At 35.7% G+C, this 25,654-nt stretch overlaps 1 protein-coding gene across 4 annotated transcripts in view; it reads right to left on the reverse strand.

Annotated features, from left to right (window-relative positions):
* TP63 (tumor protein p63) overlaps positions 1-25,654 on the reverse strand; it is a 220,224-nt gene that overhangs the window by 117,072 nt on the left and 77,498 nt on the right. For all 4 annotated transcript variants that reach the window (XM_061193281.1, XM_061193280.1, XM_061193282.1 and 1 more), the window contains exons 2-3: positions 18,190-18,318; positions 17,295-17,427 (exon numbers count right to left, since the gene is read on the reverse strand). In XM_061193281.1, coding sequence (XP_061049264.1) covers positions 17,295-17,427; positions 18,190-18,318 — 262 coding nt within the window. The remainder of the gene's footprint in view (positions 1-17,294; positions 17,428-18,189; positions 18,319-25,654) is intronic.

Below are 25,654 nucleotides of genomic sequence, written 5' to 3' on the forward strand. Positions count from 1 at the left end.
TTATACGTGAAGAAACTGAAACTAGAGAGGGTTAGTGACATGTGTTAGATCACTCAGCTAAATAGTATAGAATTCATGACCAGAATTTAGGTTTCCAAACTTCTAAGGTAGCATCCTCTCCTCTGTACAATAGTCTTTTTTTGTATAGACTGCACAGTCTACAGGGATATTTGAACCAAGAGTCTCTTTCTTCTTATAATTCAGTCATAAGATAGTGGCTTGTTTCTATTGCCTATCAGATAATTTAGCACCCTACACTCTTCATGGTAAAAACTGAGACTCGTGGTTTTTCCAACCACGAGCTACTCTTTAGATGAACTTCTTGATAGATGAATAGGATAGTTTCATTACATTGTTACAGGAGTGGAACTAGAAATCAAAACTACACTTCAAATTTGCCAAACCTCAAATGATTCTGAGAATTCCTTCAAAAACAAAAGCAGCAAAGAAAATGTCTATTTTATCCTTCACCCTTCATACTTTCATCAAATACAGCAAGAAATTCAACTTCTAGGACACTATGAACAGCATCCTATTTTCACTACACAAATTGAGAGATTGACACACTTTTACTCTTTTTTTTTTCATGAATTTAAGTTACAAACTATCCCTATTTAGTTAGGAACTGTACACAATCAGAATAAGAAAATGTTATGTGACTCCTTCCCACTCAGGGTTTTTTGGTAGAACTAGATAGGCAGTTGGATCAGGGAAAAAAAAAAAAAAAAAAAAAAGGAAAAAGAAATTCACTGACACCTTGGTTATTGCCTAAGATGCTATTATACAAAGAAGAAAAGTTTTGCAGTACGTACTCAGTAATTATTAAATTTCTCTCATAGATTAAGACCTTTTTATATGCATATAAAGGCAAAACTTGTTATAAGGCAAGATTTGTGTTCATCCGTAGTTTATAATTTTTGCTTCAAATTTTAGTGTTTGTTAATTTAAAAATGCCAGCAAAGATAACATGAGTTAATATTTTCATAAAATCACCCCTAGGCTGCAGGATGAGGGATCACGAGGCGTGCATGTGATAAAGAGGAAAGACTGCATCAAAAGAGCTTAATTCCTGTCACCCCAAAGAACAAATGCAACCAAGAAAAAAGTCTTCTCTTTAAAAAGAGTAAGGTGACTATCGTCCTAAATGCTTTTGCTTTTGCTATTTCAAGGAGGGGTAGGTAGGTGGATTTGTGCATTTTTTAAAACCAAAGGAGAGATTTTGTGTGCAACATTTACCACTTTTTTTTTTTTAATGTGATTTATGCTTTTAGAGAGGTTCATTTTCAGAAGAAATCTGAATGAGGAGACAGTCTGCAGAAAGACATTCCAATGAACTGGTTAGGCAGGTAGTTGTTTGGAAGGAACACTGCCTCCGGGACTTGTGAGGAAGATAGAGGTAGCACATTAGAGGGAGTGAGAGAATAACAGAAAGAGTGAGTTACTTCTCCTTTCACCAGCTCCAGACAGTATTCACATTTATGACTAATCTTATGAGTGCAATCCCTCACCGCCCACTTCGCCTCCACAAAAAACAATGACTAGGAAGTATTCATTTTCTCAGATATAAAAGTGTTGCTTTTGTGTTCTGTTTTTTACCTAATCCCCCCAACCTCCTTGCCCTTAGAGAACCAAGAGAAAAGAAAGATCGTAACAAAGTCTTTAGATTCCATGCCACAGAGCTACTGTGTAGAACAGGTTTTGTTCCACATTTCAGACAGAACACACTGGTTTACAGGTCCTTTCAGGAATGGTTCTGGAAAATGTGCTTGCCTGTGCTATGTACCCACATTAAGACACAAGAGGAGTCCTAGCAAAGCCGAATTCAGAAGCAAGGGATTGGTGATTTATCTATTACAGAGGATGAAAGGGTTGAGTAAGCAGCTAGTCTGGTTCCAGATTTTTACACATAAGAAAACTAAGACCCAAGAAGGGGAAGTTATTTGTCCATCAACAGAAAGCCAGTTAGGGACGGCAGTGCCAGGCAGCAGCCAAGGCTCTCGACTCTCAGGCCAGTGTTTTGTCACTAGAACTCATGACTGCTATACGTCTGAGTGCCTTTCAACATACGAAGAAGAGTAAATTTTTAAAGCCCCATATTTAAAACCCTAAATTTCTTTCCTATGCCAAAGGTCCTCCAGAGAGCTTAATCTTACATGTGATGTGTTAATTCTTAAACCTCAAGAAAAAGAGACATTTTGGAATACATTTGTTTCCCAGTATCAGTTATTCACAAAATAGATTTTGTTTTTCTTCTTCTACATCCTCCTTAGTTTTCCTTCTATCTGATCAGTTTCCTGCAGCTGAGCTGTCTCTTTTTCTAACAGACCCTTACTGAAAGTCAAATAAAATATCTCTGGGCCACATCTATTTAATTCAATAGCAGAGATGGTTTGTGCTGATTCCCTTCATCTAGAGAAGCTAACATCACTAAATCCGTAAGGCTCCACTAAAGTTGAGGTTATAGAAAAATCATCTTGATACTCTATCCAACCACTGAAGAGAGGGCTATTTTTAAAAGCCATATTTTATAGAACCATCTAGCTCTCATTTGAAAGAAAGCAGGTAGTAATATCCATCAGAACAAACCATACCCAATTCCAAGACAAATCATATGGGTTTTATTTCTAAATTAGTTTCTGATTCACACCCTGTGCTATGGAGGTACAAAATTGAGATGGTAAAAATACTTGCTCTTTTTCTACCTCTTTAAGAGGGTGTGGTGGGAAATGGCTTGAATAATATCCATAAGAGCTCTCAGCTTCTTGGGAGGATAAGTAAACACAATGAAGTAACTGTTTTTTTAATCTATAGGTGAATTATATGTCTTTCCTAAACACAAAGGATAACTTGGATAGACAAAAGGGACCAAAAGTAAGCTCATATCACTGCAGACAATATACTTCTGATAGGCACCCCACTCAGCTAACCTATATCCACAAAGGAAGTGAGAGCGTCATACTGCACAAAATAAGAGTCTCTCTCTCTCTCTCTCTCTCTCTCTCTCTCTCTCACACACACACACACACACACACACTTTTTACATTTTACCTTTTACCAGAGGAAGAGTCTGATAATCTTTCTAATTAGAAATAATTAATTCAGGTAAGGTTTTATCAGCCTTGCTTTATATCTCTAGTCCAACATTTTGTCAACATGGTTCTTGTTTTCTAATTAGTGGGATATGCACCTTTATCTCTCATTAGGCTGTAAAGTGAAGGGACTCACTATTCCTACTCCAAGAACTGGCCCTTGATATATTCTGAATAAATGTTGGGGAAGAAAAACTAGACAGTGAACAAGTCCTTATGTGAAAAGAACAGTCATCCAGAGAGACTTAATCATAGTCTCAACACACTCACTTCTCTTGACAATCAGCACACGGCATGGCAGAGTCTGACGTCACATGAGCGTGCGGGCGCCTCGACGCCTCCAACCACCCATCCTCTAGTCACCCACATTCTGTACCCTACAATCAGCTCAGCAAGGTCACCAGGTTAGAATGTACTACTGTTTTCCTTGAAGTGAACCCAACTCAACTCTTTGTCTATTCCCATACTCCTCTTGCTTGTTGGGTTTTAGCCAAACCAAACTGACCCTCCTCCCATGCTACAATTTACCAAATTCATGTCTACACTTAAGTCAAGGGGTCTCAAACTGAGAGTGGATACATATGTTCTGTGGGTCCAGGAAATTTTAAAAAATAATAATTTGCATTACTCCAAGTGAGACAAGTATTCTCTCTAAGCATCACAATTTCCTATTTTCTTCCATTGAATGTTTCACACGCTTAAGCCTTTAACCTAACTAACTTGAATGGTTCTCTTTGCCTAGAATGATTTCTTTCCCTGCTCTTTCACATGGCCAATATATTTCCTGAGCTTTCAAATAGAAATGATCATCAGAATTCCTGCTGAAGTTTATCTATACTCTCCTCTGGTACTTATTTTCTATCTTGATAAGTTTTGTTTGTATGTGTCTCCTGTCCCATAATAAATTGGGAGGTTTGGGGGATAAGAATGTGCTCTTTGTTTATCTGTTAATTCCCCAGATTTTCTCAAGTATAGCAAGCATCAAATGTTAACTACATGGCAGAACCACTGAGCTGCTTAATGCCTGAGAGTTACCCTTCATAAAGAGTGTGATGTGAATATTGCCACTGAACTTATACAGTGCAGCAATCGTTGCTGATGACTAAACTCTGGTCTGGTGTTCAATGTCTTTTCTATTTATCCCTCAGTAGGTATGATCATTTAGATCATTTATAATCTAGTTCATTAATTTCATATCTGTCTCCCCCACCAACTCTATATTATAGGTAGTGATATACTCAGCTCTTTTTTTTTTTCAGCTCTTTTATTAAACTTGTGCCCATAGCAGAATATCCTGAACTTAGTAAATAATCAGTAATTTCTTGTTGAATTGACAAGAATATAAACTTGAAATTTTTGTCATTTTGCCAGGGAAAAGATTCTTATGAACGATCTTCACAATTAGAAAACAAACTAGGTGTGCGATCTTGTTTAACAACATCTTACTGATAAAGATATGTAGCCAACCAGTTAATAAATATGTTTAATTACTTCTTCTAAAGTGTTACAGTCTGCCTTTTTATTTTTGAAATGACGTAACCCAGCAGAGCTTTCTACATGTTTTAAGATGAATCACAGCTAGAAATATCTATTTTAAAGTAAGACTGACCTAGAAGATTTTTCTCTGTCATTATGGCTGTGTCCCCTTGGGCAAGTCACTCTCCACTCAGAGCCTAAGTTTCCCCACCTATTAAAATATGGATGTTAAAACAATGGATTGCACCAGTGTTTCTCAAATAGCAGAATCAACTGGAGGGCTTATTGAAAGATTGTTGCCCTCTCTCTCCTAGTTTCTGATTTAGCACATCTGGAGTGGAACCCAAGAATTTGCATTTCTTAACAAGTTCTTAAGTAATGTTGATGCTGCTGGCCTGAGACCACACTGAGAACCACTGAATTAACATGTCTAGGAATCCCTGCAGCTCCGACTTCATTATCACACTAAGATTTAAACCCAGGTATACCCAAAGTGTGTGCTCTTAACTAGTAGATGGGAAAAGGTAATATTTTACTATTTTAAGATTACTGAATGACAGCCAAATAACTGAAAAAATAATAATATTTAATAATTAAAGTGAAAATGTTTTCTTTGAATTCTATGAGACCTGCAGCCTTTAAAAGAAATATGCTTCAAAATTTTACTTTAACTTGAAGAAAACTCAACTCTATCTAGTTTCAAATGGGAAAGGATGGGCTAGACAGATTCTTATAGCATGCTAGCATATCTTCAAATATTACTTTCTTTTTATGGAAATACAAAAATACAAATCTAAGCAAATTTCATTTTTTTCTGCATCAGGAATGGCTCTACTTAAGATGAATAATTTCTGGTTTCCAGATTATCACGTTCTAAACAGTAACAGCAACAACAATCACCACTGAAAACTGACCACATGCAATGTATTGTGCTGACTACTGTACATGCCTTCTCTCAATTCTCTAAACAGCTTTTCTATGGTATGTCACCAACAGCATCATCTTCATTTTGCAGGTGGGGAAATTGAGGCTCAGAAACATACCAGAATCAGAAACATACCAAGATCATCCAAATAGTGAATGACAGAACTGAATTCAAATGCAGGCAGCCATCTACCTCCAGAGTTTGAGCTCTTCACGTATCTCTAATAGTAGATGGAGAGGCAGGTTTAGAAAAACCAGAAAACTGAGTCAGCCCTGACTCTCTCCCTCAGACTTTACTGGAACTGTTGGAGGAGCCAGCAGTAATCAACTTGGATCTTAGTTTTCCCATCTATTAAAGGAAGGCTGGACTAGGAGTAGATCATGTCTATAGTTTCTAAGTCTAATATTCTAGATTGTTTCAGGCTTTATAGATTAAAACTATATTAAATAAAATGGTGACCAAAGGAAGGACAGGTGACTAATAATATGAGTATTATTTCAAACAAATCAGATTCTCTTTAAGCCAGCATGCTAGGATTTCAACCTGATTGGTTTTTAAGAGGAGGCAAGGTCAGAATCAGCTCCAGTGTTTCTGCTGAAATCCCTTTTTGTTTATCTGCCCTCTTCAACTTTGTCATTCTGAATGCATACACACTGAACACAGTGTCTTAAGTAACATTGCTGAGGTTACACCAGAGACAGGTGTTAGGGGAACTATTTCCCCCCCCCCGGCTATCATTTCCAACTCTCCCTCCTCCAAAACCAAGGGAGGGGATAGCAGGAAAAGGGTTTCTTTTCAGATTAAACACAGCGACTGCAAACACCTTCCCCTAGGCAATAAATTCTCTGCCAGTGCGTGCTGCAGTTTACCCAAACACCAAAGCAAAAAGCAAACAGCCCCTTTTGTAAGGGAGGAGTTGTCACCTGTCAAGTGATGTTTGTGAATTTCTAGAGAAGAGAGAAAAAGAAAACCCTTTCCCTTATTTTATTAAGCAGACTGTTTGTTCAAGGTTTGAAATGCATACTTGGGTTTAAGGTAAAGTCCCTGGCTTGGCACTCTTGAACAAAGTGGTGCCTTCCGATTGGTTACACTGTACAAAGAAGAGAACAGAAAAAGTCTCTTCTGGGGACACCTGAACTTAATCTAAATGGAGTGGATTTTGAGCCACCTCATAAGCAACATAAGTAACTGCAAACCCATCTTCCAAAAATTAGAGTGCTTTTGCTATACAGAATATATGTTCTTGTTTGCTTCATTTGTGTCCATAGAACTAATACATAAAAGTTAATATGGCACAAATTATGGTTGATGATTGTTTTAATGGTACTAGCCAAGGGGTAAGAATGCTAGGGATACTAAAAGCAAGGGTTAAGAAGTGCTGGATGGCAAAGGAGAAAATACGCCCAGTCCCGTGTTCTGCGCTAATCCTAAGGTAAAGCTTGGAAATATACTTTGTATATCCCTCTTTTACCATCTCTTTCCTCACATGTTTTGTATCCTAATTAGGTCTACACACCCTACTCATAGATGCTCTATTCTCTAAGATGTCTTACTCATCTCCAGGCAAAAACTACTATCCCTTTTGCACTTAAAAATGTATCCAGAGGGATTATTTCATCTTCATTTGCAAATGACTGGAAACTCCTTTAGTCACTTAGACATATTTGCATTATTTAGAGAAGAGATTGTATAATCAAAATTGATTTCCACTTTATAGACACTTTTGCACAGTTCGTGTGAGTGTAAATTGGAAAAAAATAAAAACTCATGAAAAGAAATTTGATAATATGTATCCATAACACTGGTATTCATACATTTTACTTAATAATTATACTTCTAAGCAGCTAGCACAATAAGGGTTTTGTATGTATATATTCTTCTTTAGGTTTGACATAAATACACTATTATGTATAAAATAGATAGCTAGTGGGAACCTGCTGTACAGCACAGGGAGCTCAGCTCAGTACTTTATGATGACCTAGATGGGTGGGATTGGGCGGGGTGTCCAAGAGGCAGGGAATGTATGTGGCTGGTTCCCTTTGTTGTGCAGCAGAGGCTAACACAACACTGTAGAAAATTATACACCAAAAAAAAAAATCTATGAGTAGAAAAACAGATAAATAAATCATTACATACCTATGTAGTGATATATAATACAGTGATTAATGTTGTTTTGAAGATTAGTGAATAAGAGAAAAATGTTCACCATAGAATGCAAAGAAAAAGAAGCAGGTTACAAAATTTATATATGACATGATCCAAATATGTCTTATAAAATCTATTTCTTCTAAGAAAACAACTGGAAAAAAACTAAAATTTTCATAATAATTATCATTAGGTAGGAATTCTATACATTTTTGATACTTACTTCTAAAATTCTTTTTAATGAGTGTGCATTGCTTTAATAATCAGAGCAATCTTTTAATTTGTATTTTATTATAAAATGTAATGCGTATTCACCTATCTCACAAGAGTTGTTATGAAAATCATCATAGACAAGTAATAACAAAGATAATAATTTTTAATTGACTGTATATTTATATGCCAGGAACTTTGAATGAAAACAAATCAGGTAATGAAAAAAAAAATGACAGTCCTCGAGGTTGATTATAGATATTATGTCCATCCATACAAAAGAGGAAGGAGAGACTCATAGAGATTATCAAGTTCACACAGCTAAAATTGGTAAAGACAGAATTCCAACTCTAGTATGTCTGACTATAAATCTCATGCTGTAATTCTAAAGTAAGTAATAAATTGTAAAGCCCTATATTAAATAGCAGGTAGTCAGTCATCAAAGTGAAAAAAAAAAGTTGTTGATCAAATCTGCCTGCATTAAACTCTAGTGGTTTTCTGGAAGACCAGAAAAGGGGGAGGTGGAGATGGGAAGAAGCAAGAAACTTGGAAAGGAGCAAGGGAATGTATAGAAGTAACAAAAGGAAAACAGTAGTGGTGGTGAGGGTGGCTCTGGAAGCCTAAAGGAGATCAAAGTAGGACGTGAATAGAAGGAAAATGGAGAGCTTGATGTGAGCTCTTGATATTAGTGTCAGACTTAGAGTTGGGTAACATCGTGCGTTTCTGGTGCCTAAGAGACCAAGACACATAGAAAATTATTGCTATTTGTATGACATAGCATTTCCACTTTTTGAGCCAAGGGAAGACATGCAGGAAAGAAGATTTAGAATGTTTGTGTGACTCAGGTAGCAATGCTGTTACCCAGTCCCTTGCAACTTGACTGGAGTGACTTACTTAAAAACACTTTTTTCACAGAGTATGTGCCATATATATACATAATTCTATACTGTTAGAAAATATCTATAGATGTTCAAATTGAGTTATATGTGAGTCAATGTGTGTGTGTGTGCACGTGTGTGTGCATGCGTGTGCGTGTGTGTATGTGCATGTGTGTGCGTGTGTATGTGCGTGTGTGTGCATGTGTGTGTGCGTGCATGTGTGTGTGTGCGTGTGCGTGTGTGTGTAGAGACAGGGAGAGAGGAAAGAATGAGGGAGTCATGGAGGGAATGTTTATAACCTTTTGATCAATAAAAATTCAGCAAATTAAAGCTTTGACGTGGTTTATGATCCTGCTTAGAAAATACAAGCAGCTCTTTTTCTTTGAAAAAAAATTCATTCTGATGAACAAAAGGGTACGTGGAATTCCCTATTTTTTTCTGATAATATCCAGTCAGAACTGTAACTTTGTTACAAAGGAAGAACAATATCAATGATAAATGTCATGTTCAATAAAACAGACTATTCTCTTGAGTTCTTTAAAATGCTTTTGACAGTTGAGAGTAAAAATTTTACCACTGTCTGCGGTAACATTCAATGTACATAGATGTAATATATATGACAACTGCAACATCATGGGAAGGGTTATAATATCAATATTGTGGTAAGTTTTCTGCATTCCGTTTGAAGTGGTAAAATATTAATTCTCAATAGACTGTGAAAAATTATGAATATTTCAGTCTCTAGAGCAATCACTAAAAACTATTCAAAGAGATATAGCCAGAACCAAAATAGAACAATTAAAATCAAATACTAAAAATAGGTCAAATAATCTAAATGGCAGCAAAAAAAGGGAAACAGAACAAAGGACAAAATAAGTTAAAAAATAAGTGTTAGGTCAAAAAAATCCATATCAATAATTACATTAAATGTAAATGATGTAAATAAACCAATTGAAAGAGATTGTCAGAATGGATAAAAAATGATACAACTATTTACTCTTTAGAAGAAACCCAGTTCAAATATAATGATAAATACAGGTTAAAAGTAAAAGGATAGAGAAAAAAATTTACCATGCAAACATTAATCAAAAGAAAGTTAAAATGGCTATATTAATATAAATAAATACAAAGTAGACTTCAGAGCAAAGCACACTACCAAGAATAAAGACAAATATTATACAATGATAGAAAGGAGATGTAACAAACTTAAATATGATGCATCTAAAAACAAAACTTTCAAAAACATGAAGCAATAACTGACAGATTTGAAAGGAGAGACAAATCCATAAGTAGAGTTGAAGACTTCAACACTCTTCTCTCAATAGAGAGAAGTAATTGAGTGCTAGTAATCAATAGAATTAGTAGACAGAAAATAAGCAAGAATATAGAAGAACTGCATAACATCATAAACTAACTGGATATAATCGACATTTATAGAACATTGCACCCAGCGAAAACAGAATACACAGTCTTCTCAAGTGCCCATGGAACATTCACCAAAAATAAACAATATTTTGACTCATGAAACAAAGCATAACAAATTGAAAAAATTTGAAATTATGTTTTCTAATCATAATGAAATTAAAGTAGAAGTCAGTAATGGAGAGATAACAAAATATCTAAGCATTTGGATACTAAGCAACATGCTTGTAAATACACATAGGTCAAAGAAAAAATCTTAAGGGAAATTAGAAAATATTTTAAAGTGAACAAAAGTGAAAATGCAACATATCAAAATTTATGGGATGCAGCTAAAGCAGTGTTTAATGGAAATTTTATAAATGTAAATACTAACATTAGAAGAGAAGAAAGATCTCAACTCAGTAATATAAACACTCAATTGAAACAACTTAAAAAAGAAGAGCAAAATAAACCCAAAGAAGCAGAAGAAAGGAAATAAAATAAGACCAGAAATAATGAAGATAAAAACAGAAAGACAATACAAAATAACTGTAAAATTCAAAAGCTGAACTGGTTCTTTGAAAGATCGATGCAACTGATAAATCTCTAGCAAGACCGACAGAGAAACAGAGGACACAAGTTACCAATATTAGAAATGAAACAGGAGGATATTACAGATCCCACAGACATTAAAAGTGTAATAAGGGACTACACCAAACAATTCGACATACATAAATTCAAAAACTTTGATAAATTTAACCAGTTTCCCAAAACCCACAATTTATAAAAACTTACCCAAGATTGAATAGATCATCTCAATAATCCTGTAACTATTAAAGACACTAAATTTATAATTAAAGAACTCCCCAGAAAGAAATATTCAGGCCCAGATGGTTTCACTAGCCAAGTCTACCAAACATTTAACAAGAAATAAGATCAATTCTACATAATCTTTATCAGAATATAAAGGATGACTCACATAAAGCACAAATACAGAAATCACACTGAGGTTCATGAACAATAGGATTGCCAAGATGAAAAAGACCACACATCATAATTACTAATACCATCTCTCAATGGTGGGCTTAACCTTCATTTGCTTTAAACTGTAGTTTCCTCTCTATCACAGGCCAGAAACTTTTTTTTGGCCATGCTGCACAGCATGTGGGATATTAGTTCTCTGAGGGATCGAGCCCAAGACCCCAGCAGTGGAAGTGTGGAGTCTTAACCATTGGACCACCAGAGAAGTCCCCCAAAACTTTTAAGTCTATAGAATTCTATCTGGTCATATCATTTTGGATATTATAAACAATGCTGCAATGAAGCCTTCATTTCTGTATATGTTTGTGTGTGTGTGTTTGTATGTATACTTATTTATATATTTTTGTTTTGTGGAAAAAATTTCTAAGAAGGGCACTTATAGACCAAAGGGTAAGTACATTTAACATTAAATAAATGAGAATGGGCAAACTGCCCGCCACATATACCAATTTATACTCCTACCAGAAGTAAAAAGACTGACTGTTTCCCAACACTCTCACCAGTACTGGATATTATCAATAATTTAAATCTTTGCTGATCAAATAGATGATAAATAATTTTATTGTTTCAATTCACAATTTTTTATTATTAGAGAAGTTGAACATTTTATATATGTTAAACATCCGTGAATTACTTATACGCTTTGCCAAAGGGGGAGATTCATCTTTCTCTTATTATTTTATTTTATTTTTTTTGGCTGGGCTGAGCAGCTTGCAGGATCTTAGGTCCCTGACAAGAGATTGAACCCATGCCCCCTGCAGTGGAAACATGGAGTCTTAACCACTGGATTGCCAGGGAATTCCCAGTTTTTAAGTGTTGAGTTTATTTGGGCAATTAAACCTTTGTCATGTGTTATAATTTTTTAAATTTATATTCTGTATTTCTTTTCTATATAAATTTCCCCTTACCCAAAATTTTGTCTTATCTTTTAAAACTTGTGAACTTCACGTTATAGTTTTTTAAATAAATTACTTTCATAATGGATACCTAAACTTGAACTACTCTTTGCTTTCCTCTTTTTGATCAATTTGACTCATATTTCAAAGCCTAAATGAAAAGCACCTTCTTTGTAACATATTGCCAGTTTTACTCAGCCACAATAAACCATTTCTTTTTTATGTGCCTTAAAAAAAATACATACATTGGAGTACTTTTCAAAAGTAATTTTATACACACTTGACTTTCTGCTATATTATGGTCTTCTCAAGGCTAGAGACCATGATTTGTTCATCTGTACCACAAAGAACATAGCATACAGGAAAGTAAATTCTAAAGAATTGCCTGTGGCTAGATCTTGTCTATATAGTCTACTTGAAATCTTATATAATATTGGGTCATAGAAGATACAGGGTATTATGCTAGATGCTGTGACCTAAGTCTTTCCAAATACAAAAACACTGTTTTTTGGTATGTACAGCTGAAGACCCTTCATTTATAACTGGATGCTACAATAATAATTTACAAAAATGGATGGTTTTAGATAATTACCACTAAAATCCCTAGGGAAAAACCCAATTCAACTAAATAGGGCTTCCTTCAAAGTACAAAGAATAAAGAAATACAAAAGTAAGTGTTATATAGTTTCCATCCATCATTCCGGAAAACATTTAAGTGTTAATACCATCATCCGCCTCTTAAGGACATGACAGGCATGCTTAGACAGCTTATAAATAAGGCAAAGCTGAGATATAAAGTAATACATTAGACAACAGAATCAAGAAACAGTAAGGATCTTGGAAACATAGCCTAAATTTTAACATTTTTTGAGAAATCTTGTTCACCTTCATTTGCTAATCCAATGTAGTTTATTCTTCAGTGACACTAAAATCATCCTAATGATGGAGGCACACACATTCTTTGCAATTCATATTCCCTTTGTTCATAATCAGAGCAAAACATTAGGACTCCACTTCATGACTAGTTCTTAAGGTGAAGGTTGTTTCAAAAATCAATAAAAATGGGATGACATTCTCAATTTTAAGATTTTTGTCCTTAGTAATCTGACAAGTCATTTCATGTCCACAGATTCATATTTCTTGCATAGTGAAAGAATGCTTGGCAGGGATCCCAAATTTTTTTTATTATATGCAAGAGGAAGGTAATTTATGTGCAGAGATTTGGAACTATTTAGCTATTAACCTATACACAGAAAAGTGAAAATATGCTACCAAGTAATGGAAGAAAAGAACCTCATACCAGTTACAGCGGATCTCAGTTTAGAAGGACTAGGAATCTCAGAGGTTCCTAGTTCTTATTTTCCAAACCAGAACACCAGTTATTACACCCTGAGCTAGTCCACTATTTTGCCATTCCTGTTGCTGAGGACTATCATGGTTATCTAGTCTCACCCATGTGGCCTCCTCACATGGACATCTATGAGGATGTTGGAATGGTCTTAAGACAAGGGAAAACCCAGGATTCATATAGAACTATACTTTAACAGCAATGTCTCAGTTCTATGGAGATGAAACTCCAGACCAGTCACAGACAGGCAAGTTTATTTTTTAAGTTTTACACTCCTTTCAATGCAGTTGTTCCCAAGTGACGTATTTTGTTTCCCCTACTGGCAAAACCCCATTTCATTTTGTTTTCCAGCTTTTCCTGAATCACTTCAATCCCTTGCTCCTTGCAAATATTTCTATCCTGCTCTTATTTTCTGATTTCTTGTTACCCTCAATCTGACATACAATTTCAAGTTCCAAGTTGCTAGTAAGAGATGGTAGAACTCTGTTCCATCATTCCTAGTTAGCAGTGGTGTCCTGTGCCTCTCCAGAGGAGGGAAAGGTGTGGTCACTCTCTAAGGTATGACTATCTCATGACGGAGGAGTGGAGGTTTACCCACACAGATGAACCTCAACTTCATAGAAAAAGAGGTACTCAAGAAGAAATAGAGGTCAAGTTCCTCTCAAATACAATACCTTAGAGAAAGATTGAGAAAAGATTGTGCCCAGTAAGGTGGGCAAAATACTGACACTGCTGCTGACTATACATGTCATCCTAGAAAAGTTTTTTAACCCCCTTTTTTTATTTCTTAGTTTATAAAACAAGGATAATAATTGCTACCTCACAAAGTTCTGGGAAAGATTAAATAAAATATCAGACGTTTTAATCATCATCCGATATTGAAGCCTAAGAAAGCCGTAGCTTTGAAAATTTGTAATTCTGACATCCAAGAGGAAAATTTAGATCAATTTCAAATTGAATACTCTCAGTTTCAATCAGGCCACTGCTCTTATGAGCATAAGTAAAAATCAATTCCAAAAGAATCAACATCAAGTGTATATATTCATAGCTGATGCTCAGGAAAAAATTTTGAACACCTATGAATAATCATCTTAAATACTTCTTAAATAATAATAACCTAAAAAAACACAAGGCAGTGCATTCTTAGCTAAACAAGATACTTATCACAAGAGCAATTATATCTGTGAACTTTCTTGGCTTTCTCTCCTTCATTCTTACCCTCTTCTAAGATCATTGTTTAACTTAGCTGACACTTTCTCAGATACTCCACTAGGTTTTCTCCAAAGATTCCTTTAGCTATTTTGTAAAAGCACCAAAATGAACTTTAAATGACTGAAGTTTTAGAACTCAAATGGCAAATCAGGGTACTTCCAAGCAGAACTGGGGAAACAATGGAGGTAAAGAAAAAGCATAACACTTTTTATACTGACCCACTATAATCAAAAGGGAAGGAATACACGAGGAGGACAGGACAGGAAGTTTCGCTGCTGTGAATGTTGAAGCAGAGAATGGTCCCCTGATCGGTGATATTCTAGAGCTGTGCTACCCAATACACTACCAACTAGCCACATGAAACAATTTAAATTTAAATTAACTAAAGTTACAGTTAAGTCCCTCATTTGCACTAGCCACATTTCAGATGTCCAAAGGAGCCATGTGGCTAGTGGCTACTGTGTTGAACAATAGGAATATAGGACATTTCCACTGTTGAAAAAAAAAAATCTTTTGAATAGGACTGTTTTAAAGAGAACATTTTGACTTTTTAGATAACTCCCAAGTCTCACTTCTTATGACTTCAAATTCCTGGACTTCCCTGGTGGTCCAGTGGTTAAGACTCTGCGCTCCCAGTACAGGGGGTCCGGGTTCAATCCCTGGTCAGGGAGCTAAGATCCCACATACCACAACTAAGCCCGCGCGCTGCAACTACTGAGCCCACGTGTTCTAGAGCCCGTGCGCCAAAACTAGAAAAGCCTGTGAGCCACAACGAAGAGCTCGCAAGCTGCAACGAAGACCCAGTGCAGCCAAAATAAATAAATAAATAAATTAATTAATTAAAAAAAATTCCTGAGGTCCTACTATGGGCCAAACATGGTAACAAATACTGGGCATGACAAAATATGGTTCCTGTCCCCTTTAGAGATAGAGAAAGAAACAACTATAATATTGTGTCATAAGTAATATGATTAAAAATATACCTAGGTTTCTTCAGAGGAATAGTCTCTAATTTAGACTAGTAGAGAACAATGATATGAAATCTTTTTCTAGAGAAGGTAAGGCAAGCATGGTGTTGAGGGATGGATAGGAATTGGCTAGACAGGAGAAAAAAAATGAGATGTTCTCAAGGAGAAAATGTCTAATAAAACAAAGAAGAAACAATATGGAACATTAAGAAACCACATGTTTCAGTATGTGAAAAGATAATAATAATAGGAACTGGAAATAAAAAGGCTTGATTCTGCATTTTAAACTAAATAACTTGGTTTGCTTTTATGAGAAACAGAAAATCCCTGCCTGGAGAGAATGTAAAAAGATAGGTAGCGCCAGCCTAGGCAAACCTGTTAGCTTAAGAGGTGATATTATTAAATGAATTGGGGATATCTTAATTTCTAAGTCACTGTCAAATCATAATTTATATATTTATAAATATTTGTATTTAATTATCACACATTCCAAGGCCTTGAATGACCTGCCCCTTGGATTTATCTGTCAGTTTCCTTCTACTAGCTCAAGGATAATTGATGGAAGGGGCCAATGAAGAAATGTATTTTCACTTATCAATTTGGTGACAAAATATCAGTGTATTTGAAAAGTTACAATTTTCTATTTTTGGTTGTTTCCTGTCCTCTTCCCCCACTTCCCCTTCTCCCAGTATTAAAAAGTACAATCTATATTAAAGAGTATATAGTGAGAATTCCAGGAAAATCTTACATCAGACCAGAGAGGCAAGGCATACCAAAACATCTTTCATCTGTACCATCTTTCAAATAAAGTAATTTGGTAACCACCCCCTCCCCCAAAAAAAGAAAGTCAAGTAAAGTGCTCTCTTTAAACACATCAGCAGACACTCTATGACACCCCACCCTCTTTCTAGCTCCTTTCGTTTCCATTTTTCTACAAATTTTTATTTGTTTTTTATAGAAAACACAGTAGGGCTTGTGTGGTGAATGAATGATTAAAAAAAAGAAAAGAAAACCCACCAGTTAGCATGACGGATTGCACAAATACAAGAAATTTCATCTAAACGCCTCAGAAAAATGTTTTACTATCCTTAACCCGTACACTCCTTAGCTGCCTGGGAGGTGTGTGCATGTAAGATTTTGCCACTTTATAGAGGAAAAACTGAGGTCTAAGATCATGAGGGACTCAGTGGTAAAGCCAAAAAAAGAGCCTATTTTATATATTAGTTAGCTTCTTTCCTCTTACTCCATTACTTGAATCTGTGTGTTTGCGTAGAATTTACCTCATCCTCCGTCATTAAAGAAGGATAATTCTATGAGAGAGGCAGTTTGCCATAGTGGAAAGTACTTTGTATACAATTCAGATCTTGGCTTTGGTTCTGACTGTCTCCACCAGCTGTAAAACATTGGGCTGGCACCATCTGCTCTAAGTTGGGATAGACATGAGGAGCAATTTAGATAAAGAATGCAAGGAATTATCTCCAACCCCCTTCCCCATACCAGTGGAAACGTATGCATCATGAAAAGTTGAGGCAGACCCAGATCCCACAGATCCTAATTATTTTTCTGCTAACCACATTGACTAGCTTTCCAGTGGCCTTGCCCATTCAGACCCGCCTGCTTTTTCATGTGCCATGAAAGAGACAGGTATAACAGAGATGTGGATAGCATGGCCCACAGATTTAAAGGGGAAGCCCATGCCACTCACCCACATGGGGTCACTGAGGTCTGAGTCTTGCATGCGAATACAGTCCATGCTAATCTCGATCTTGTTTGTTGCACCATTTTCTGATGGTTCATCCACAAAGTTCAAGTCAATGGGCTGAACTGAACAGATGGGCCTACCATAAAGGAAAACAAAAGTGTGTTAAGTGTGAAAAGGGACAAAAACACACTCATTCAGTCGGTAACAATGAGCTCTATTTGCTTTAAAGTTGGCAAGGCTTGTTGATTGGAGTCAAAAACCCTAGGATTGAATCCTGGCTCAACCAATTACCAGATGTGAAATCTCTGGCATTCCAAATCTAAGCCCTGTTTGTAAAATAGGAGTCATGATCCTTGCCCTCATCAAAGAACTGCTAGGTGGAACACAGAATAGAAGGAAAGTATCAGGGATATACCCTAAACTTTTGGGTCCCCAATGCTCTGATATTGTTTCATCTTTCCCTTAATTTACTCACATATCCAAACCTGATCTTAAGAAGGAGATCTTTTCCTAGCAAGGCATACAGACCAACAAAGTTTAGTGTTTTACTTTCTCAGAGGGTATTTGCAACGTAACAGTAAATGAGAGTCTTTAAGCCAAAGGAACAAATTTGAGTATCAGAGAGTCATTGGGGAAGTTATTTTGGGTTAGGTAGGAGAAGCTTCTGATCCTCCAAAATTATACCACCTTAGAACAATAATAATCTTTTGGTGCTGGAAATTGAATAAATCTCCACTGAATTTTGAACACAGAGATACTATTGCAGAGAATAATTTTTTCCCAACAACATTAACTGATTTTTATTGATTCTAGAAACATGTCCTAGTAAGCAATACTTTGACCATCCAAATTACCTGTTTATAATAGTTCAACAGTTCTTTGCTTATCTGATACTTACTGTTCCAGAAAATCCCAGATGTGCTGGAAAACCTCTGGACTGAGGAATTCGCTTGTCTGTGTGCTCTGGGACATAGTGGATCGGTAATAACTTTCTTTCCAAGAGAAATGGGCTGGGGTTTCTACGAACCTTAAAAGGACAAAAATGAAACTAGGATTATAGTTTCTGTACTTATGATACTGGATATTAAAATTAAAGCATAGTTAATCAAAAAAATCAAGTGAATCTTCAAAATCATGCAGGGATACACAGCAAATTTTACAAGTTACACAACTGGTGTTTCTTTAGGCAGTGGCAAGGATCCCATTTTGCCATAAAATCAGGTAATCAAGTCTTCTATCAAAGCTCTTCATTCTTAAATAATAATGTTGTTACACTCTGCACCTCCACTATCCATCTACGTTCTGCCAATTTCAAAAAGAAAATAAACATTCCCTCATTAAGTCTGACAGCGAGTCTGACCTATTATTAAATCCATTTCATAAATGTCTCAACTGATTATCTGCCCATTCAGCCTCCAGCAGGTAAAAAGTAAAATCAGAAAATGAAAATGAGTTCAGAAAATTTAAATTTCACCCTCAGATACAGAAGAGATATAATGTATATAAACTTAGTTTGTAAACTGTAAAAGGGTTGTGTAGATAATGGTGTTGTTATCACTATTAACAATATTAATGTTAAAGTGTGAATAATAACAAAAAAACAAGATAAAAAAAAATTTCACCCTCAGCATAATCACCCCCCTCATGACTACCATCTTAGCATCAGGCCCAGGGACAATAAACTCAAACCTCTAGATCCAGATTTTTTTTTTTAATCACCTGTTACATATCTTAATGTGTGTGTGGGTGTTTTTTAACTGGAGTATAGAATTCCATGTCAGACCAAGGGATAAGCGAACATCTGAATAGATTGCAAATGAAAGGTATTTCTGTTTGTTTCATTTTGTTGTAGGGTCCTCAAGTTCGCCTTCACTTAAAATAAAAAATTAGCCTTGCTCCCTATACATGAGAAGGAAAACATCAGCTTTCTCAGGTGATATCTTCTCCAAATCTGCATTTTATCTGCATATCTCATCTTAGTATGCGATTCATTGTGATTATCAGTAGACTAATTTTACTCCAGGATGAAATTAGCTAAGCTCTTAATCATTACTGTTAGTATTATAGAGAGTTAAATAAATAGTGTACTAGGAGAGTCAATCACCTTAAATTTGCAAATGAATGATCTGGTCTAGTTACATAATAGAAGGTAATAGCATTGGATCTATTGTTGATGATTTTTAAGCTACATGGAGATGCACATTCATTTGCTAAAGTCAGATATATAGAGAACATCTATTATTTGCCAGGAAGATAATGGGCACTGGAGATAAAAAGTGAATAAGACTATGTCACCCTCTAGAAGGTCCTGGTAGAGAAGGTAAGGAAGGAAAACAAATCTCTAATAAATGTATTAAAAGTGTGCATAATATTATAAAAGCACAATGATGAAATATATCATCTCATCTGATGGATCAAGGAAAGAGCCCTAAATAATGAGAAGGAATCAGTCAGGCCAGATAAGGACTAATGGTGCAGAGTGAGTAGTCTACGGCATTGTTAGCACAGTGTAAAAATTTGGGGCAGAGAATGCCAGGAGATAAAGCTGGAGAGGGAAGTAGAAACTTATGTGACATGTTTTTTAAAAAGCTTAACTATTTCAATACTCCTAGAGAGTATTGAAGAATGTTTTGTAAGATATTTTAAATGAACTTCCTATTTTGGAATAATTGTAGATTCACATGCAGTTGTAATAAAAAATATAGAGATTATCCATGTCCCAGTTATTCAGTTTTCCCCAATGGGAAGTAACATCTTGCAAAACTATCATATAATATCAGAACCAGAATATTAACATTGATAGAACCTACTGATATTTTTCAGAAATTCCCAGGTTTACTGTACTTTGCTATGTGTGTGTCTATGTGTGAGTGTATTTATTTCTATATAATTTTTTATCACATATGTAGGTGAGCGTATCCATCCCTACGGTATTAAAGGATTTGAAGCATTAGATTGAAACAGAATATGTCTTACATTGATAAATCCAGAAGTTGTATAGAGGAAGGATTTATAGCTTACTGGTTTATGGGCAAAGTTATTTAGGAGGTTGTTGCACAAGTCCAGGGAAGACAATAGGATGATAGAAGTGGGGATGGAAAAGACGGAGAAAATTTTAATTATTAGTGAAAAGGTTAAGTCAGATATTGTTTATGTTACTGACAGAAGAAGAAGGAAGAGTAGAGTCAAGGATGACTTCAAGTTTCCAGTTTTCTTGGACTGAGTGGTTGATGATTCCACTAACTAAATCAGTAAACACAGTTGGAAGATCCAGCTTGGAAAGAAAGGAGAGACAATGAGATCCATCTTAGCGTGTTAAGTTTGAAGGACCAATGGGATATACAAAAAGTGAAGCAGGCAGTTGAATAAACTTTAAACTCTGGGGAGAGAAATGGGCTAGAAGTTTAGAAACAGAAATCCTCATCATAGGGTGAAAATAAATCCATGAGAGTGAATACAATGACCTTTGCAGAGCAGGTGCAATGAGGAGTGAGAAAGTTAACCTTGTGGAGTTGGAAACAAGAGTGGGCTATCAGAGTTTATGATGTCCCTGATGGGCACATCTAGAAAATCTGGCTATAATTAGAAGAGCATCTGAAAATCCAATATCTTTAAATTGAAAGGGTAAATTAATTTTCTTCATTTCTTTTTTGGATTTGGAACCCAGACTTGGTTTATACACTCCCAACTAGTGAGTAGAAAGGAAATAAAATTTAATAGATCTAATACTGACTGACAGTTAAGAAGATTTCTCCCATAGATGGCACTTTTGAATATGTTTGATTTACATTAAAATTTTTCTTCAAATAAAATAGGAGAAGGAATTGGGGAGAATAAAAGTAAAAACAATTCCTAACCAGTGACAAAAATGGAGGTGAACAAATATATGAATTATTCAAACTCCAAAAAGTAAACAAACTGTCATATGGATTGTCATGTACACGGACCCGTAAGCACGTCCCTAATATCCAAAGACCTTAACACTGGTAGCCTGACAGCCAGGTGAGCACTAGAAGGTGAACTCAGCAACATGAAGTACATTCTCAGTAATAGTGATGTTCAGTATGTGACATTCAATACAAAAAAGGAGAATTTTTTCTTAAAGTTGGCAGAAACATAGCTGTAGTTTCTAAGAGATTGACAGTTAACATAACCTAGATCTTAAGTAACAGACAGTATGGGGCTGATTCAAAAAGAAAGAAGGATCTTAGATGGAAGTTAGACACTGTCACTTTCCTCTAAAGCAAAAGAGAGAAAAATACTGTTGGCTCCATAGTCACTTATTATTTCTACTTCTTTCACTATTTCTATATGGAAGTTCTGGTTTCTTTTTGTGCTTACTCTGTTATTCCTTTGTTTCATATTTTCTCTCTAGTTTCTCTTTGACTTCTAAAAGACCTTCCCTGTATCTCTGATGTCACCACTAACCAGCTCCAACACCTTGGAAATGCCCCTCAGCTCTGTGAGCTTCAGTTTCCTTGAATGTGACGTAAGGATCATCATCTCTGCTCCACTGCCTTTCAAATGCCTACCCAATACTCAGTGCTCTCCTGCCCACAATGTATTTCCTGGTTGCTTATTTGAAATATAATCTTTTTTCTTTAAATTTTCTTGGCCTCTTGTTGGATCTCATCAACGCTAGCTTTTTGCTTGTGAAACAATTACTATAGAGGATTTTAAGTAATTCAGGGCTAAGCCTATATCTCCCATCTTTGTATTTCTTGCAGTTTGATAGTTCCTTGAGGTTAGAGTGGAAGGAACATGGGTTTTGAAGTGAGACAGACTTGGATTCAAATCTCAGGTTACCGTTGGCATTCTATGAAGCCATTCCCAAGTTATTTAACGTTTTTGTACCTTACTTTTTTCAAGTATGTTTCCTTCACCGGGTGGTTGAAAGCCTTACTTGAAAGGTTTACTTATAGAAATGTATTATACATTTTCACGTTTACACAATCAATACATTGGTTCTATTAGGTCAAATACTATATAATTTGTATCCAGGCAATACTTACTGAATTGAGCTAATTAAATAATATATTTGAAAAGTCTGCTAAAGTTGCAAAAGTGTCACACAGAAGTAATTACATTAAACCAGAATTATCCCTCATTTCAATCCAGTTCAAACCTTTCATCCTGTATCTGTGTCCTTGGACCAAAACAATGCCCCCATCACCTCTCAGTTTCTCCTAGATCACCTTTGTCTCAGACTTGCTACATTAAACTGGGCAACTTCCTCCCCCAGGGCCTCAAGCATCAAGAGGGCTTTATAACAAAAGATGGGGGTGGGCTGTGGGATAGATTGGTGGTTATCAAATTGTGTTTCATGAAACCTTAGGTGTCTCAGTGTATTCACCAGATGTAAAGAAATGGGCATACTGGTAGATCTCCTCTCTCCTTAACACCATGAAGTTTGTCTTTTGCCTGTCTTACATGTATTAGGGCTCTGAGCAAGATTTCATTTGAAGAAAGGGTTCTGTTAAAAAAAAATCAGTGCTCTAGGCTTGAGGATCTTCAAGGTCTCTTCTTTGCAAACCCATTATTGATTTCCATTTCTGAATAAATATGTAAAACATTTTTGAGAGAAAGGAAGGAAAGTGATCAGTTGGTGTCATAGGGCAGGAAGAATGAGGTTAAGTCCTACCTATCGTCCAACATTTTGCCTTTGGGTGAATCTCAGTATCAATTCACTCATAGAACAATCACTCTGTTCGAGTGGTTTTATTAAACCAGCCGCATAGCACAGGGAGATCAGCTCGGTGCTTTGTGACCACCTAGAGGGGTGGGATAGGGTGGGTGGGAGGGAGCCGCAAGAGGGAGGAGATATGGGGATATATGTATATGTATAGCTGATTCACTTTGTTATAAAGCAGAAACTAACACACCATTGTAAAGCAATTATACTCCAATAAAGATGTTAAAAAAAAAAAAAAAGTCACACCCAAAGACAGCAAGCCTTAAGTATTTTTTTTTTTTCTTTTCAGCTATTTTTCCTGGAAAAGAAAGAGGAAGGAAGGAAGGAAGGAAGGAAGGAAGGAAGGAAGGAAGGAAGGAAGGAAGGAAGAAAGAAAGAAAGAAAGAAAGAAAGAAAGAAAGAAAGAAAGAAAGAAAGAAAGAAAGAAAGAAAGAAAGAAAGGAGGAAAGAAGGAAAGAAAGAGAAAAGAAAGAAAGAAAGAAAGAAAGGAAGGAAGAGAGGGAGGGAGGGAGGGAGGAAAGAAGGAAGGAAGGAAGGAAGGAAGGAAGGTCCTACTCTGTAGAAATGACCTGAAAACACCAAGGAGTATCTGATAACAGCCTGTATTCCGTCTCACTTTTCCTGTTCTTACCTAAAAGTCATCATTGGAGTCTGTCTAACATTTAGGTTCTTTCAGCTCTCCTGAAAAGTCTCCAAATCTCTAAAATTTCAAAGTTCAAAACAACCTTAGTGTTATAGATGGATTTTAGAATGAATAGATCTCAAAGACCATCCAGCGCAGTTTTTCATATGTATATGAAAATACATATATATATAATAAATACATCATATATTATATGTATTTATATAATATATGGAAAAGCTGAAATCTGAAAAGAAATCAGTTCATTCTGCTATATTATACTCAACATCGGTCTTTATTCACAGTCCAGTAAGAACAAATTTATGCATCAGATGTTAATTCTCATCATGAATTACCCAACTCAGGTTCTTGCAGCAGTTCCCATTATTTTTTCTGAATATTTAAAGCCTCCTTAGTTCCCTTTAGATCATCCAAACTTAAAGTTATAAAACTAGGAAATATACTTGATTCTAGACAAACATCCCCTATTTCACTTAACGAAATAAAACAGCAGTTAGTAGTGATGCAGATGAGAAGAACGTGGGCTGTTCCTAGATTTCCTGGCTCAAAGGTCCCCTTGACTGGGTGTCAGTTATTCTGCTAGAGAGAGAATCTGGCACCAGAAATCTCCATGAGAACAGACCTGGAGGGGCCACCTCACCAACTGCTCTCACAGTTGGGAAGATGAGGTCACACATGAGTTTAAATCTTCAAGGACCTCATAGAATGTCAATGTTGGCTGTGATCTTAGAGTCTGTCTAGTCTTGCTCCCTTATTTCATAAGGAAACTGAGGTCTAGACCTGAAGAACTTACCCTAGGATCCACTGTTGTGCTGGAGTATTGTCTAATGAAAGCAGACTGCTAAATTTTCTGGAATATTCCTAGCTAGTTGTTAAACACAATTATTATTATAATTTATTATAAAATATTAAACTTAAATAATTTAGGAAAACAAAGATAATAATTACTCAAAACTGATCACTTCCTAATTATTTTACCATTATCTCTGTTCCTGAAATACATTTAAAAAAATAATGTAGTGAAATTGTTCAGATTTTTAAAAAATAATAAAATTTTCTGTAAAAATGTGTTGCTGCCCTTCTTTAATACTGTATCTCAAGTAAAGGTTTATGTGCAAATGATTCAACAATATATATATTGAGTAGCTATTATGTAGGGAATGAATGAGACATTACTTTTTTGAAAGTTTTTCATAGTTTTGTGTTGGAAATAAAACACCTTCAATGTTTGTCTAATTTTTACCTTTTGTGCTCCAACTCCTAATTTCCCACTGGACTACAGCCTTCCTAAGGATAGGAAAGCCAGAATAGGTCATTCATTTTGGCTTGTGCTCTACTTGCTTGGTGATTGGCAGGAAAGAACTACCATTGGTTGTGCCAGGATTTCACTTCATAGACCCTGCTTTTCCAGTTTACATATGACCATCTTTAGGCTCAGAGAGGATAAGGAAGTTGTTCAAGGTCACTCAGCTAGTGATAGAGCTGGAATTTAAATTTAGGATTGTATAACTTCAAAGCTCATTTTTAAATAAATTACATATATGACTTCTAATTTTCATTCACAATATGAAGTTTTTTTCCACAGTTAGAATTTTTCTTTTCTATAAGAGAACAAAATAGCCTACTAATTCTGTTTCATCACAATAATTATCCTTGGCACTCAAAATAAGCAAGAAATGGTGTGGGAAAATTAGTACTAATCCGTGAGTGATATTATAGAATATCTGGCCTTTCTGCAGATTTTCCATCTTGCCAGGAGTAGCTGACAAATGTAGTGTAAGAAAAGACAGCTGAGGTCTCTGTTGCCCGTCATGGGGACTAGAGTACTCGGATACTCTGGGAATGTCCCCAGTTCTCAGATAAATGTTGTTAAAAACTCTGAACATGGGGAAAGGGGGAGGAGGGATAAATTGGGAGATTGGGATTGACATATACACACTACTATATATAAAATAGATAACTAATAAGAACCTACTGTATAGCACAGGAAACGCTACTCAATACTCTGTAATGACCTATATGGGAAAA

Source organism: Eubalaena glacialis, chromosome 6 (genome assembly GCF_028564815.1).
Source record: "Eubalaena glacialis isolate mEubGla1 chromosome 6, mEubGla1.1.hap2.+ XY, whole genome shotgun sequence".
NCBI lineage: Eukaryota > Metazoa > Chordata > Mammalia > Artiodactyla > Balaenidae > Eubalaena > Eubalaena glacialis.